At 34.0% G+C, this 18,579-nt stretch overlaps 1 protein-coding gene across 1 annotated transcript in view; it reads left to right on the forward strand.

The window, feature by feature from the left end:
* The window catches only part of LOC121739876 (zinc finger protein 177-like), a 63,985-nt gene extending 49,578 nt beyond the window's left edge, over window positions 1–14,407 (forward strand). Inside the window, exons 6-7 of the mRNA XM_042132469.1 lie at window positions 13,606–13,771; window positions 14,015–14,407. Coding sequence (XP_041988403.1) covers window positions 13,606–13,771; window positions 14,015–14,052 — 204 coding nt within the window. The 3' untranslated portion in view covers window positions 14,053–14,407. The remainder of the gene's footprint in view (window positions 1–13,605; window positions 13,772–14,014) is intronic.
* The last annotated feature ends 4,172 nt before the right edge of the window (window positions 14,408–18,579 follow it).

Raw genomic sequence — 18,579 nt, forward strand, 5'->3', positions numbered from 1 at the left:
AGGCTTTAGGGCCGGAAAAATGATTTTAAATATAAAACTGCGCATTTTATGTGTAGCCAGATATATAAGCCAGGTAATGAAGTAAATAAGTTACAGGGTTTGTTCAAATTATAAGTGAAAGAATGCGTCAATGTCCGTATATTACAAAATGTTAGTTATCGTGTTCTTCCCCTCACGTCTTCAAATATTAAATAAGTCCAAATTCTGAGTTCCCATGTAGTCAAGGAACCGTGTCTTGAGACGATACTGAAGACGTCGCGCTCAGCGAACCGTAGTTTCACACGCTCGTATGAGAACGAACAAGATGACCACTAAGTCACAAATTCATACATACATACATACATATTTAATGGCGTATTGTATGGGTTTTTATCGAAATTTGATACCTATCTGGAAAATTCTAGTGCCGGTATCCATAAAACGCGTCTAGTTAGGGATGTTCAACTGTTTTCAAATTGTACTCTTAAATATATTTTTTGCTGTCGTGTTTTAAAGTTCTAATCTAAATTCATAAATGAAAGAAATGTTGCTAGTTACTAGACTTAATTTTTAACAGCAGCATTGAGAATTTAATTCTGGGATGTTTAATTATATTATTATTGACAATAATAATATTATTCTGGGATGTAAGTTAAAAAGGACTTTGACAGGAAATGTATGTGCTTCAACTCATACATTTCCTGTCAAAGTCCTTTATATTAATTAGTGCTATGTATATAGTACGGTACTCAAGTAATAAATAGTGCGGCTGTTAGAACTTTTGTATCTTCAGTTTACGCCTTTACATAACAATAATTAACAACTTTAGTTAACGACTAGTTCAGCAAAACGTAATTTTAAACAAAACATTTTTTTCTTAGACACCATTTTGTTTTTCGTGTTAATTATAAGGTATATAAAGATAATTTAGTATTCCAATAAACTCGTTTTAGGTTAACAAGAAACAAAACAATATGTACAAGATTTTCTCATGGTTATTCAAAATATAATTTTATATTCATAACATGTTTTGATTATTCATAAAATATAAGAAATAATGTGAATATTATTGTCATATTATATAGGAAACAAAGAGATACGCAAATCATTTTAATTACTGGTATATACTAAGAAAAGTGTATTGTATAGAGGTTTATATTTAAGTATTCTTGTGTGCTTATTATTAATAAGAATCAGAATATACATGCGTCATAAACTAAATTCAAAATAAGGATATAAAAATTATAATTCTTAGGTTCTTGTTCATCAATAGCACCTAGTAGGTATAATATTAATTATTATACGATTATTAAATAAAAAATTGGTTCAAATAAACGTTTTTAAGACTTAATCAAACAAAATATTTTTAAATAATATTCTCAAGGAGGTGCAGTTGACTGTCTAGTAAAACCAAACCACATTGATAGTTGACATTATATTTCTTGTAAATGTATATTCATGTCAATTATGTGATGTATTTGAGTGATCCGGACGCTGTATCTTGAGAGTTGAGGTTGTCAGGGGACAGTATCAAGATAGTTCCATATTGACAAGTACAATAATAAACCATTGCATACAATAGCCCGGTTCTGACTGATGCACAATGCTGTGGCTATTATATATTTACCTTTTGTTCATTTCTACTGTTTCGTTTGATGAATGAATGGGTGTGATATATTTATTGTGGTTTCCAACTAATATAAAAATAATATATTCAGAATAAAACTCCATCTTTCATAGGAGCCTAAACAGAGCATTCAAATATTTTCACACCACAAAATTAAGGACTATATTATTTAAAACGCTTTGTGTCAGCTATTAAATATATTATATTTAATATAATATTATATCAGTAAAGAACTTATACTTATTCAACTGATTTATTGTTTAAGTTAACCCTACACCGCTTTTCTTAACGAATACATAATATAATATAGTATAACAGTAGTGTCAGTTTTTTGGATTTTAAACTTTTTCAACATCCTTATACGTTATCTATTGAGGAAAAATATCCCTTTATGTAATGCAATTTATCACACGTTTGCATGTCGTGATCACTTGACACCCTTCTCTCGTTAGCCCTGTATGTTGGTCGTCAATGTCCATCACAGATAAGAACCATTGTCCTTACAATTGGTAAGAGATTCCGTACATTTTCCACATACATGTAAATGTTAACGAGGCAGAAATGCGACTGCGAAATGTTGAGAACCTATGCCGTGTTAGTGTTGTCTTGTATTAAATAACATATCGATAAAATATTATTATGTGCCATTGAAATACTAAATTATAATTTTCGTGGGATCAGTATTATGAAAAAACTAGAATCGGTCGATACTTTGCCTTAAAAACCACCTTTGAGTGACTTATCATTGTCGAATAAAAAAAAATTAACCATCGGCGCCATATTGTTTTGTGTTGTTAAGTCGACGGCACTCGTCTCTTGCACCTGCCCCATAAGGGTTTTAAATCGGCCGCGGCTACGTGGAAGATACATTTAATTGCCCTTAAGTACGAAATTCTGGCATAAAACAACGTCACAAGTCAATTTTACTTTAAATTAAATAATAATAAAGAAGAGGAAATGAGGTTTTTATTAAACATTTTTAAAACTTCCACGCGGTAGGTATGCCTACAGCGTTGCACGTTTGTTTGTTTGTTAAAGGAATTTTGTAAAAAAAAAAGTGTTTATGGCATCTCTGTAAATACCTAAAAATACTCATAATATCTACAAAATGTTAGAATATACTCTCAAAATTCCAAACCAACGTCAAACTCGTTCTGATTGGCCACAAGGACAAAAATAAGTCTTTAAAATATTTTGCTTTTCTTTAAGATCCGGACTGAATCGAAATCAATGTTGGATTATACCAGCAAAGTCAGATACCGCATTCTGCACTAACTGTACTTGATGTAACTCAATGGAACAGTAGTAGTACCTAGTAAATAAAGCATTTAAGCACCGATTCTCCCGAGCAATGTGATTAGAAACTATTTTCATTCAGATCGTAAAAGACTACTGATTAGGTAATAAAGGACCTTATTTATAGTTCCCAATAAACATTTTATTGGAAGCTTCAATGGTAACATTAAGATTAATTTCCTACGAATTATTGAATATCACTGTATGTATTTAGTCTTGGACATTTAATGTGGATTCGCTTTATGGCGTACTATAAAATTTTATTGTTCAATTTTAACTCAAATAGTCTGCAAGACTATTGAAGATAAATATTTTCAATTTTACCAGCTCTCTACTGTCGTAGTACTTGTTAAAGGTCCCTAACAACCTTTACTGAAGATTATTTATGTTCCAAGTGTTTATGTCTTAAAAATATCTTCATCAATCTGTGTTTTCCAAATTGTTTATCGAAAAGCTGCCATAATAAATTTTACTGTGATTTAAAAGTATATTTTTCTATAAATCACAGAACCAGATCGGAATCATTCATAACTTGTACTCATACATTAAACATACTTTAAGCAATTCAGTTTTGAGTCACAGTATTCTCTGAATGAAAGAAGAATCAGTTATTTCGATTCGATCAGAAACTGCTTTCTATAAATAAGTCGTAAAGAATGCGATGCTGAATTTCAAAAAATACAATTGTTTTTCTGAAGTTCTGAAATTTTTAGGATTTATACCATCAGATAAATTGATTCTTAGACCGGAATCTACATGATATTTTGCTCGGTCTATGTCAATTCTAGCTGACACATTATAGAAACTAATTTTAAACAGCCCGATCAAATTACGTAGGTCCGCCTTCTGCCTATGGATCAATTTCTCGGATACCTCGATGGTACATCAAATACGTCATATTTTATATGATGAACGTATCATTTGTATACCTATTTCATATTAATTCATCTATCGCAGGGGTCACCAATAAGTTTCGTTCGGGGTCCGTTTTAAGACATGAAATAACCTACGCATTTTATATAAAAAAAATTACTAAGCAATGGTAATTACGGAAATTACAAAGGTATTTTTTAGGTATCAATGAGAAAGGTAACCATTTTTTGTTGCTAATTATCTTTCTGAAGTTTGGAGTGAAATATTGGTGCAAGCTATAGATTGCTAGAGATGTTGAAGTCCTAAGATGAACGAAGATCATCTCTGAACATGCTCGGTCCGCATACAATGGGTCGGCGCGGCGGTCCGGAAGCGGACCGCGGTCCGCCATTTGGTGACCCCTGATCTATCCTTTTGTTTAAATTTCGAGAAATTTACTGAATGCCCGCTAAAGATACCTACAATAACTTTGATTGATTTGTACGTGTGAACTTCTTATAATAAAGGTATTGTATGAACCTTTGATAGTGTTTTTGCTACCAATTTAGTTACACAATGCCATCGCGTGCCACCACACCTTGTAATAAACCCAACAATGCACTAATTTACAAATAATGACCAATGATGTATCGCTAACGAACATCACTCCGATTAAAACAGACTGTAGTATGTAACGTTGTGAACACACAGTAAGATTATGAAACGCAATAATATTTTTGTGCCTTTACATAAATCCCCATAAAGATTAAATCAGATTTGTCGATTTGAAAATAATATTTCTAAACATAGTGACAATTATATAAAATAAAAAGAAGAAGGATAAAAATAAATAAATAAATAAAATATCTTTTTATTCAAAATCCTATCATGATAAACTTTTTCAAAGTCGTAGGAAGAACGAAGAAACTACGCGTCGCCTACCACGCACCGGTTCGGGAACTACCCCGCCGAGAAGAACCGGCGTAAGAAACTCGCACGGGGCCATTACTTTTTACTAAAAAAATGGAAAATTACAATTTTATTAACAAAAAATTAAAACCGACTTCCAAGGTGAAAACAATAATAACATCCTTATAATATGAACTAAAAAGTATTAAATAATTTTTCTTATCTAATAGTGCCTTTTTCCGAATTCGGCTGAACCTCAACTATTTCTGTACTCAATCTTCATCATTTTGAAGTCGGTACAAGATAGCTGAATCTTTAGTTGTCTGACAGAATATTTGAAATTTTTGGAACTGGCACCGACTTCAAAATTATGAAGATTGAGTACAGAAATAGTTGAGGTTTAGCCGAGTTCAGAAAAAGGCACTATTAGATAGGAAATAATATTTAATACTTTTTAGTTCATATTATAAGGATGTTATTATTGTTTTTACCTTGGAAGTCGGTTTTAATTTTTTGTTACAAATAATAATTTCACTCTTTTTAGTTACCTACTGCCCATCGCGTAAGAAAATACTTCAACCCCTTAATATTACCTTAATCTTGGTAAATGTTTACAAACCTACCCCAATTTATTTGACAAACTACTACAAAAGAAAGTCGACGGAGCCCCGCTACGCGGGGCTCCTATATCTGGGTGTTGTGGTCTAAGTTCCAACCTAACCTAACCTACTTTTGGACTTTCTAGATTGTGTTTGTTTTTGTTTTGGCGGGGGGCTGCGAACCCCCCCCCCCCCCCCCCCTTCGGTATCCGTAGCTGAGTAATTAAGTAAGACCCACTCATCACAGCCTTGAGATGCCTTAAAAATACTTCGTAAACATCAGAAAACAGATGATCTTATCTGAAGATTACGAAAATCTCAAATGCGAATTTCTTGTAAACGAAGAGTTTACTGGCGGTGGAAACGGTAAGTAGGAGTTTTTCTCACCCAAAACAATCCTCCTTAAGAGGATACCACAGCGGCTAGAGAAATGAAAAAAAAGTACGTGTAATATCTATAGCTGTCTCCCTTACCTCAAGCCTATACCGCAGAACGCGATAGAGACAACTGCAGAAAATCCAGAAAATCAACGATTCGTTGTCCCCTGATTCCTTCTCCAAAACTTAACCGATTTAAGTACTTTTTTCATTAAAGATTAAAAAAAGGCTTGAGCTGTGTTCCTATGTTTTGCTTTTTTTGTATAATCTATCCAAATCTGTTTTCTGGACGTTTGAACACAGTGGAAAATCTGGCCATTTTTTTGGGTTTTTGAACGTTCATATCTTATTTAATAATTAAATTATGAAAAAAAAGAAAACATAGGGACATTGTATTAGTGGCCGTAGAAATTCAGGAAAAAAATTATAACTCTACTAGCATTATCCAGGGAGGAAACAGGGGACAACGTTTGTATGGAAAAAATGGCGGTGTGGAATCCTCTTAACCCATGTCACCAACATTTAACTGACGTAGGTTCCTAAACCTTAGCCAAATTTTTCTAAGTATTTTCGCCATACTAACAAGGGTCACATTTCGGCCTGTCATTCGACAGGGGTTGATTTTTGAGAAAAGTTTGTCTGAGCTTTTTTGCTTCCCTTGGCGCCCCCTATCGATTGGTATAATAAAAAGAGGTGGTCATAGGGGGTTGTATTTTTGTCGTCAAAATTTTTTAAGTATTTTAGCCATACTAACGAGGTTCGTATATCGGCCTGTATCTGGCCGGGGGTTGATTTTTGAGAAAAGTTTATTTGAGCTTTCTTACTCCCCTTGGCGCCGCCTATCGATTGGTGTATTCAAAAGGGGTGGTTATAAGAGGTTGAATTTTTTCGTCCAAATTTTTTTAAGTATTTTCTCCGTGCTAACGAGGGTCACATTTCGGCCTGTCTTTCGACAGGGGTTGATTTTTGAGATAAGTTTAACTGAACTTTTTTCCCCTTGGCGCCCCCTATCGATTAGTATATTCAAAACGGGTGGTTATAAGGAGATAATATATATATATATATATATAATTTTTATAAGTATTTTTTCCATAGTGCCCCGTTTCCTTCAGTCCAACCCAAATGTGTGCCTTACGCTCTGGAGTAAAGGTTGAATTTGTTACTTAATAAGTTCAAGTTTGTGGTACTTGAAATATTATTTATTTTGAAACAACATTAAGTATATTTTTTTGTATTAAAATCGCTTTGAAATGTACCAAATAAATAAGGACATAACGAGATGACTGATGATATTTTATGGTGTTGTGTGTATATTTCATCCATAACCATATACAACCATGTGAGTTGTGACATTGGTGACCCTGACATAGTAGTGATGATGATGATGATGATGAATGTAATTTGCTTAGTAGCATATGCTTTTAGTTCTTAAAACAACGCCTAAACCCCCAAACTTGTACCTATAAGGAATCCGGAGTTCTCTTAGTATCTTCGGAACCATAGTATACCTTGGTGCAAAATTTTGCGTTTTGGTAGCATATGCTTAGGATGCTTCTCATAAAACCAAAATCACCATATGTTTCCATATAAATTTTGAAGAGTTCCCTCGATTACTCATGGATCTCATCATCAGATCACCACTTTTGTGAAAATGGGAACAAATTGGAGTGAAACCTAATATAACAAAACAAAAATTTTGAAAATCGGTTCACAAACGGCGGAGTAGTGGTCGAACATACAAAAATAAAAAAAAATAAAAAATATATCCACAGCCGAATATATAACCTCCTCGTTTCTTGGAAGTCGGTTAAAAATAAAATAATATATATAATAACGAAAAAAAATGTATGTATGTTGTTATAAATAAATTATGAGCCTGTTAAATATTCTTATTTATACTAATATCAAAATTAATAAAATCAAGACAAAACACAATATATATTTTTTATACTATAAACAGTTAAACACCCTAAAAATAGTCCAAAACTTGAAGCCTGGAAACCGATATAAACTCTGAAACTTCTGGAAAACTAACTTGTAAGCTAAAACATTTTAAACTAAGATAATAGGCCACAATTTACTAATAGTTTAAGAGGTGCCATTAGTGTGCTCTAAGCTTTAGTAGCGCGTGCAGATAATACTCTTCCATACAATTGCTTCCTAGCACAATGCATAAGTACCATTTCCATAAAAAAATCATAGCAACATTTAAAAATAATATTATATAACGCAACAACGTAACAAAAGAAGTAACTTCGTTCCATTCGGGTGTCCCTTGACACCTCTCATTTCTTTTTTATTTTAATGAAATCACTTCATCGTGAGAAAAAGCATGATGTGGGAACTGAGACATCAAAACGGAAAAGACCATTAAAATTTCCTCTATCCAATAAAAGATTATTTACGATGTTAAAGCGATAATAATATTAATAGCATCGAGCATAACAAAGTTGCAAAACTATTTTTATTGGTAGCGCCACTGGCAGAACAAGTAAATTATCATTATTAATAGGCAAAACCTGAAAATTTCTCAATAAAACTGCCTATTCTAAAATCTTTTGTTTTATTAATCGACCTTTAACAACCTCGTTTATAATAGTCTAGCGACTCGCCCCGAAATTATTTCTATTTCTCTACACACAAATCTTCCTCCTTAAACACTCTATGTATTCAAAAAACCGCATCAAAGTCAGTTGATTACTTTTTAATATCTAAGTATAGGACAGGCCGCGGAATACTTAGGTATATTATATTTTTCATGTGTACCAAATAACATAAAAATTTCTCCAGTACCGTAGTTCTTAAGTTAATAAGCAATTTCAAATATTTCCCCCGTTTTTTCCACATTTTCCCCTATTTCTTCGCTCCTATTAGTCTTAGCGTGATAAAATATAACATATAGCCTTCCTCGATAAATGGGCTATTCAACACTGAAAGAATTTTTAAATCGGACCAGTAGTTCCTGAGATTAGCGCGTTCAAACAAACATACAAACAAACAAACAAACTCTTCCGCTTTATTATATAGCTGATACTATGAACTAAAGATGCTCACGCGTAATTTTAAAACATCGTTTTTTATTTATACGAACTCTTCTCAAAAACAACACCCTGTGCATGTAAAAACGTCGTTACACGATCGGCCGTCAATGAGAATGTCGCACAAAGCGCAGACGCGACGGGCGATCGCATCTTCGCGCACCACTATCAATCATATTTTATCGTCTTTTTGCTGCATCCTATACTGATTAAATTATTTGAGTGATGTGACTTAATGAAACAACGTTAAGCCGTGTTTACACTAGCGTCGATGTGTATTGTTTATTTAACATTAGTGTAAGAATCTATTTTCATTTTTTTTCTTTTAAGTCAATTCGCAATGAATCGTCTGTAATAATTTAGATAGATGAATCAGGAACATTATGAAGAATACTAAAAATATATTTTACGATTGTAAGCAGCGATATGTTTAAGCTCCTTCTTGCGGCATTATTTTTCATTAGCAAACCCGTTAATTCCAATATGCTAACGATTCACTTAAGTCCGACCATAACAGTATTATCTCGGTACGGTGCCGTACAATTTAAATGTCTCTTATCGTTTTCTTGTGTACCCGCAATCACGTGCTGATTGGCTCCGACGCACGAATATTTTTATCTCAAATTTAACACTTCGCATTTATTTATAAGGTGTTAATTTTCTTTAAAGAAAAAAACCCCACGATTAAAAAAAGACAATTTAATCTTACTAAAATAGGTGTTTTACAGGCTGTTTAAAAAGCTACCGTCAAAAAAATTGGCTTTGCTCTTATCTATAAAAACGAATGATGTACTCGTTTGTGAAATGGGCAATGGATATCAATTATTTTTAAACGAGCTTTTGCTCGCGGCTTCGCTCGCGTTAAGCAGTATTATTACATACAAAATTTCATCCCCTATTTTAACCCCTTGGAGGTAGAATTGATTAAAATCCTTTCTTAGCGGATGCTTACGTCATATTATCATCTACCTGCATGCCAAATTTCAGCCCGATCGGTCCAGTGGTTTGGGCTGTGCGTTGATAGATCACCATGTCAGTCAGTCACCTTTGAGTTTTATATATATATAGATTATAGATTTAACTGGACATTGTGTTCATATAAACTATAAAAACGAATGATGTACTCGTTTGTGAAATGGGCAATGGATATCAATTATTTTTAAACGAGCTTTTGCTCGCGGCTTCGCTCGCGTTAAGCAGTATTATTACATACAAAATTTCATCCCCTATTTTAACCCCTTGGAGGTAGAATTGATTAAAATCCTTTCTTAGCGGATGCTTACGTCATATCATCTACCTGCATGCCAAATTTCAGCCTGATCGGTCCAGTGGTTTGGGCTGTGCGTTGATAGATCACCATGTCAGTCAGTCACCTTTGAGTTTTATATATATATATATATAGATTTAACTGGACATTGTGTTCATATTTAGAAAACCCATACATCAACTCCTTAAGGCCTAGTAATCAAAGCGCTATCAAAAGATATATTATGATGACCAATTAATATGCATGGCTTCAGTTTTAGCCGACGCTACGAAATTGATGAATCGAACACTCCGGATAATTGGTGTACGGTTATTAATTACAATTTATTTGGTTGGATAGATTACGAATTAGTTTTTGTTATGAATTAGACTTTGATTTTAATTAACACGACTGTGGCGCCGGTTGACAGTTCGGTTTGATAAAAGAATTACTTCTCTACATCTAGTTAAGGTTTGTCTACTCTTAAAAATGTTACTAAAAATTATAAAATGCTGTAAGTAATATGAGTGTAAAGAAAGCTATAATGATTAATTACTTTATTAATTACACCTAATTAAAGACAATATAACGTTTACCATATAAAATCCGCGCCAAAATAATGATATAAAAACGTTTCCTTTTTATAACTTCATGTGTAGGTAGATGTGGGTAGTATTTAGAACATTGGCAGTTTTACTACCGTGTGTTGTGCCTTAATTAGAAAAAAGTCTATCAACATCGCATGTTTTAAGGCTCTATTACGTTCCGCACGCACGTGTATTTAGTTAAGCGGTATTTGCATACGATTTCCATAAGCCAACGTATCAGAGCCATACGTCACTGTTCGAGATACGGCCGCAGATGGGATCGTGATCGAACTGCAAACTCGGGGGAATTGATGAGTACTGAAACATGGCGGATGGTAAAATATTCTGGAGAAGTACCAGTTATAAAAATTGTAGAGTTCAGGCTTTAGTTGATTATATCTTAAGAAACTCTATACAGTTTCTTATTTTTTTTTCAAAGTTTTTTGGTATATTTAAAAAACTTCAGAAGTATAATATGTCACATTATACCTACTTACAAAACAAAATATTGTACTTAAGGTGGTGTTGTTAGGATTTTTTACTTGACTCTCCAGTAGCTGCAGCTAATTCCAAACTAAATCATCAAAAACCTAACTCTCGCACAAATTAACTTTATCCCAGACTCAATCTACACGTGTCCATTATAAATTTAAAAAAATAAATGAAAAACTTTTTTATTAATAAATCCTTAAAAATAAGTTACGCAGCGAGTGCCCGCCTCTTCATTAGACTCGAGACCGGTTTTTTCCCCGTGATTTATCCAACGGAAATTGTCAGACAACTAATGGCTCTTTGTTTATTGATATATTGCAATATTCGGTAGCGGGTGAGGTCAAAATTATACCTTTTTTACTCCGCTCGGGCCGCGGAATACGTGTGATCATTAACAACGGTATAACCACCTTTTTAATTTAGACGTGTTATCTGGGCGCGTACGCCGTACGGTGGGCGGGATAGTAAAAATTGGATGGGAGGCACCACGCCTAGATAGTCAAAATAACTCGATTACAAATGTCATTAATGTAATGTATGTTTTGAGTTATAGTTTTTATTAGACGCATAGCTACTGTAGTGTGAGATCATAAAGTTAATATACCTAGCGGAATAGAGAAACAAAGGCCTGAGCAAGCGAGATGTCAGTATCAGTAACACTGCGTGGTAAAAAGAGACGTGTGATACATGACAGCATCACTCTTTTTTTGACATCCAGTCGGCACGTGCCGCACGTTGACAATTTAATCTCATAGATTTCATGTTCAATTGTTCTCTATTCCGCTAGGTATATTTACTTTATGTGTGAGATATGTGATTCGATTTCTATATATTTTCAATCGAAATAGAGGAGTTGTTGTATCATGCGGCAGATATTTAAAGAGTTTTTTTTTCTAACTTTAAGTAGTGGATAATGGATATTCATAAAAAATCTGCTTATCAACATTTAAATTAAACAGGCGCTTAAGGCGAGGATAAACCCCAATTTGTTATTCCGTGACTCCCGGTTTACCTAGTTCCAATATAATAACGAAGTGTTAAAAAATATGAGATATAAAGCACAATATTTAAAATACCTTAAACCATAAACATTTTAATAAAACGTAATACTTTGGCTGTAATTAATTTACAAACTCACCTCCGAAAAAATCTATTTCATCGAAATATAAGTATTAACTAGGATAATTATACATTTTATTTGAATAAATTGTTAGTAAATCTATATTAAAATCTCTTTAACCGAACAATTTTGTTTCTTAATATTTATTTCCAAAGATATTTAAAAAAAAACATGAAAAATAGAGAAGATCCGCCCGAGTAGTTACAGTTTTATGCTAAGCTAAAATGAATCTTATTGCGATGCGTATACGCTTGATCTTTGGTTGTGTGCAAGGTTATCGTTTTGGATTGAGATTAATCCCCGCCTTAAGATTATTTACCACAATGATGAAAATAATTAATTATTTCAGCTGCTTCAAAGTGGCGGGAGATTTCACTTCCGATAAGGACCGATTCCCGTTTATATAAGTTATCAATAATTTTAATCCCTGCTTATAGCTTATATTTTAATCTGATAACTGATAAGAATATTACATACTTTAGCAAAATACGAATTTTAAGAAATGTATACCAACGTTAGTGTCTTTATGATAGAAATGAACAAGATTATTTCGAAAATGTAGCAACATTTATACGTGGGACATAGCATTTATACATGGGAGAGCCATGCTTCGGCACGAATGGGCCGGCTCGACCGGAGAAATACCACGTTCTCACAGAAAACCGGCGTGAACAGCGCTTGCGCTGTGTTTCGCCGAGTGAGTGAATTTACCGGAGGCCCAATCCCCTAACCTATTCCCTTCCTTACCCTCCCCTATTCTCTTCCCTTCCCATCCCTACCCTCCCCTATTATCCTATTCCCTCTTAAAAGGCCGGCAACGCACCTGCAGCTCTTCTGATGCTGCGAGTGTCCATGGGCGACGGTGGTTGCTTTCCATCAGGTGACCCGTTTGCTCGTTTTGCCCCCTTATTTCATAAAAAAAAACATTTACTTTATTGGCAAAAAAAAAATAACTCTTTTTACTAGAGACATCCTTAGCTTTCATAACATTACATTAGTTACAGACGTGTTATGTTGTAGAAGAAAAATTTTATAGGCGACAACCCTATATCGAGTGACTTGCGAAGCGGGCAGGTTCGTCCGAAGCTTTCATTATAAATTCATTTGCACGTTCCTCACCCGATGTGCATAGTCATGACTTTGATTACATTGGAGATGATAATTATTAGCCGTTTTATTGTCTTCCAACATTGATTTTTATGCTATGTTATCAAGAATGGCTAGATCGATAAAGATAATTTGCCTTTGTGTATCAATCGTGTGTGAAATTATTATTTATATTATTGCGATCGACTTGAGTTCTATCACTTTTGGTGTTTAGCTACGAAAAAATCTGAAATGCGGCGATCACCAACTTAACTCAAGCCGATCAAAGCATACTTTCTGAAATGGCCTAGTTCTGTCTCTCTAAATGCCAAATCACCTCCAACTCTCTTTTTAGCAACGGTTGCGAGCACCTGACTAACTCTATCTCTCTTTTCAGGAGAAACCTCACAAGTGCAGCCTCTGCTCCAAGTCGTTCCCGACGCCAGGTGACCTCAAGTCCCACATGTACGTGCACAGCGGTTCCTGGCCCTACAAGTGTCACATTTGCTCGAGAGGGTTCTCAAAACACACCAACCTGAAGAATCACCTGTTCCTACATACTGGTAAGATTTACTACGGAAACTTCGAAAACAAACATTCCTAATTAGATGATGACCGAAAAAAATTTGGTTAAAAATTATGATAAGTTAATCTTTTTTGATCCTTGTGTTAAAAAATTTTTTACCGCACTAGAAAATACTGTTTTGTACCCAAAGTGTAAAAACAAACAAGTTAAGGTTGTAAGATAAACCTCATAGTAAGTTTCAAGTGGGAATGTTTTTTACAATGTTTTTTTTTTGTTGCAGCTAAACACCAGAGGAACAGCGCTAGGGATGCAACGTGAAAGAACATCTAAAGGTACAGATAAAACAAAAGTGTGATATTAGTTATTAAAAACTTAAAGTAATATTTAATCATAAAAATTATAATCATGTAATATATTCGAAGTAGTATTTAAATTGTATATAGCGGTAAAAAGGTACGAAAATTGGTATATCTATTCCGTCCATTAGAAATTACTCCGTCCACAACTGTAAGAGAGTAGAAAGAAATAGAAAGATAATATAGATTTATCATTTTTATATACTTTTTTTCAAAACATCTTAACAATTACAGCTCTTGTCGCTTACGGAAAAAAAATAGAGTAAGGATTTTATAAGATCTGATTTTTTTTTCTCAAGCATGTAGAATGCTTGATTTTGTGCTCAAATTAAGAAAAGAAGTTATCTAAATAGAAAAGAAAAATACTTACGATTTGGTATAAAATTAGAAGTGTAAGTGCATTATTTAATTAAATTTATTTAAATCTAGTTTTAAGATTGTAAATATTCTTAAACGTTTAACCAAAATTAATGTATCATAGAAACCAACGGCATCGCTACATAGTTTTATGTAGAATAAAATTTAATATACCTACATTACGTATGTATATTGTACGATGTACATTCCTAGTGATTGTTCTCCGTCCAAAATTCAAATCGAATTATTAATTTATAAAAAATATTTATATTATTTTATAAGACGTGAAACTTTTAATAAAAATTCATTATTACATTCAGCGGTTTTATTTCCCTACCTATAAAAACTGTACAAACAACACCTTTTTCAGGGTCCTGAAAATAAAAATCCAAGAAAAAATGTTGTAGTCCATTAACATCTGGGTTCATTATTTTAATTTGAGAGCAAGATACTAAATTATTGACTTACAAACAATGTAATGAAGTTATAATTGATCGACCCTTTGTTCTTCATCAGAAAGGAAACTCCTAATAAATGCATGCTACGGCTGCCTTAAACTTGCGTAAAAATCGGCATTATTAAAAACATTAAGCTCGCTAAACGTAAGCATGTAGAGATCGCTAATAACCCTAAAGTGCCTTCTTTATTCAGGCTTACCCTATCCTAGAAACTAAAAAGACCCCATCACCATATTTATGGGGACATTCGCAAGTAGGCGTCCCAACACGCGAGCGTCCAATACATTAGCATAAAACAACTTCACTGGGAGTATTAAGACTTAATTGTCCTGGCGTGGCGCATGCGCAGTACTGTGGGACGTACACGCTCAGATAACTGCTACATTTTATCCTTGTAAGGTGTGTGAATAAGTAAACGATTGTTTGGCGCTACGCACACTATTGGCAGGAATAATTAATTGAGTACAATATTGGTTGTTGGTTCTTGGTCGCAATGTTTGTTTTAATAACAAGCATCTTTTTTACACCCCTTCCACTTTATTTTATACGTGGGAGAGCCATGCTTCGGCACGAATGGGCCGGCTCGACCGGATAAATACCACGTTCTCACAGAAAACCGGCGTGAAACAGTGCTAGCGCTGTGTTTCGTCGAGTGAGTGAGTTTACCGGAGGCCCAATCCCCTACCCTATTCCCTTCCCTCCTCTATTACCCTATTCCCTCTTAAAAGGCCGGCAACGCACCTGCAGCTCTTCTGATGCTGCGAGTGTCCATGGGCGACGGAAGTTGCTTTCCATCAGGTGGCTCGTTTGCTCGTTTGCCCCCTTATTTCATAAAAAAATTTTTTTTTGTAATAGTTAATTCTTAATATTAATTTAATATTTCTTATATTATACTAAATAAAATCTGAAATTATTGCACAAATCTAAATAAAGTGGAGAATAAATAAATAAAAATATTTGGAGAAGAAGAGTATAAAAAGTTGTGAGTCATAAATACCTTTTTGTTGAAAAAAATATTCTCATTCCATTGGCCATAGATATTGCTCATAGTATTAACAGATCTCAAATGATAATCTTACATAATTTATAATTTGTTTTCTATGAAAAAGAAGCAAGAGAGTTGCCTAGTGACTGATAATGTCTCCACCTAAATTGTATCGTAATTTTAAATTATAAGTCGAGTAAACAGAATAATTACAGTTGAATTTTTAAAGAATCTATTATGTGTGCTGACGCTAAAGATTCAAATGGCAATTGAATTAAAATTCATTAAGTCTCAATTAATTAGGGAACGCTTAGTAATGATTCATTAAGAACTATTATCTGGCAAAAGTTATGATAGTAACGATTTTAGCTGCAGGAGTAACAATGTCTGATTTAGTCTAAAAGGAGAAACAAAAACTAAGATAGCAAACGAAACTGCAAACCAAACTATACAGGGTGTAACAAAAACAAGTGATAATACAAGACCAAACATTTTTTCACTTTTGTATGGGCAAGCGTCCGAACGTCACGAGTTTCCTCATACAAAAGTGAAAAAAAAAATTCTCTTTCAGCGCTGCTACTTTCACAGTGAACTCTCTATAAGGAACACATACACACCCTAAAGTATTATCACTTATTTTTGTTATACCTTGTATAATTACAAACGTGTATACTTTTAGAGTATACCTAATATTATTTGCCTATTATTGACAGTAATAATTGACCATCGGTATCGATTGTGTATGCTAACAGTTTTGCAATCATGGCGACAATAATAATGGTTATCAATATTGACCTAACATGCAGGACCCTTTTAATGTCGCGACTTATAAACATAATATTATTTCAGATCAGCATGAAGTGCAAGTTTGTAAGTAATTAACAAAACCTCCGAGGCAGTGTTCATAATAAATATTAAAACTTTCATCGTCAGTGTTCTTTTGAACCGTAAACCGTTTCACAGCACATAAAATACAAACAAACATACATTTTAATTTATAGAGATTTACGAAGATAAGATCTGGATAAGGTAGCGATAAGAGATTTATCTAAACACGATTTATGCTACAATATTTTTATGTCGTTATAATTTTAATGAATTGACCATTAATTTATGTAATCGAATATCTGCAGAATGGACATATTGCTGGTGAACAGCGGGAGTTAATTTGTTGGAAACACGCGAGGCGAACCGCAGGGGACTACTAGTTGGAGCGAAGCCATTGCGTTGCGTTGCGTTGCGTTAACGCTGCGTTTTACTTTTATCTTATACTAGCTGTGCCCCGCGGTATTGCCCGCGGTTTAAGTGACATTAAATATAATAAAAGGCTATGAAAAGTACCAATAATAGGGTCAAAATGGTTTATGGTAGTGATGATGATGATGAATGTAATTTGCATAGTAGCATATTATGCTTTCCGTTCTTAAAACAACGTCGACACTCCCAAACTTGTATCTATGAAGAGTCAGGAGTTCTCTCAGCACCTTCCGAATCATGGTATACATTGGTGCAAAATCTTACTTGTTAGTAGCAAATGCTTAGAATACTGGTCACGAAACCGAAGTCACCACATGTTTCTATATAAATTTCGAAGAGTTCCCTCGATTACTTATGGATCCCTTCATCGGGTCACCACTTTTATGAATATGGTACCAAATTCGGATGATAACTTATACACCAAAAGAAAAATTTTGAAAATCGGTTCACAAACGGCGGTGTAATGTTGGAACATAAAACGAATATAACACCTCCTCCACTTTGAAAGTCAGTTAAAATTGTAGCCTATGTGTTATTCTGATGTATAGGCTATATTATTGTAAAGATTCATTAAAATCCGTTCAGCAGTCTTTGCGTGAAAGAGTAACAAACATCCATACATACCTCCAAACATTTGCCTTTATAATATTAGTAGGATTGTGCCATATTTATACGTTGCGTCGTCGTATGGTATGTTTTAAAATGTAACGCATTGACGGGCATTAAAGATTCAGTAAAGCTCATGATATAAAGTGTCCAGATTAACCAAAGGGTGCTGTTGTAGTCAGAGACGTAATTCCTATTGTTGGTTCCAGATTAATTATTATTTCTCGTCGAAAACCTTAGGCCTCGTGTGTTATAACATATGGGTTTAGCGACAACATCGTGTTGTGGTGTTTTAAAGGAAAAAAAAATGAGAGGTGTCAAGGGACACCCGAATGGAACGAAGTTATTTCTTATGTTCAAAAACCTGTATACAAAATATATATTATACACTCAAAAAAATATTTAAAAAAAACGCCATCTAGTTGACGCATAGGAATACTTACTATCAACGCCCTCTGCTTAACATGCAGGTACTAATAAAAAGTGTCGAGGTTAAATCAAGGTCAAATATCGTTCTGTCTAGCCTTCAGATTTACGACGTGCCTCCGCAGCCTGCGACATACTGTGGTTTAGCCCTTTAAAAATAATCGCCGAAATAACGCACCGTATACGGTGCGTTATTTCGGCGGGTTGACGCGATGCTACTGAGTTATAATATTATGGCCTAGCTCTTAAGCGTCGTCCTGTACTCAACTTAATATTTACGGAAACACACAACCGTCTTAGTGGACGGTACCTAATTGACACCGTGGGATTTGTTGCCGTCTGTCAGTCTATAGACTTAGATTGAGAATCCCTGTTGTTCTAACACCCTTTTAACATCCTC

Source organism: Aricia agestis, chromosome 2 (genome assembly GCF_905147365.1).
Source record: "Aricia agestis chromosome 2, ilAriAges1.1, whole genome shotgun sequence".
In the NCBI taxonomy this organism is placed as follows: Eukaryota; Metazoa; Arthropoda; class Insecta; order Lepidoptera; family Lycaenidae; genus Aricia; species Aricia agestis.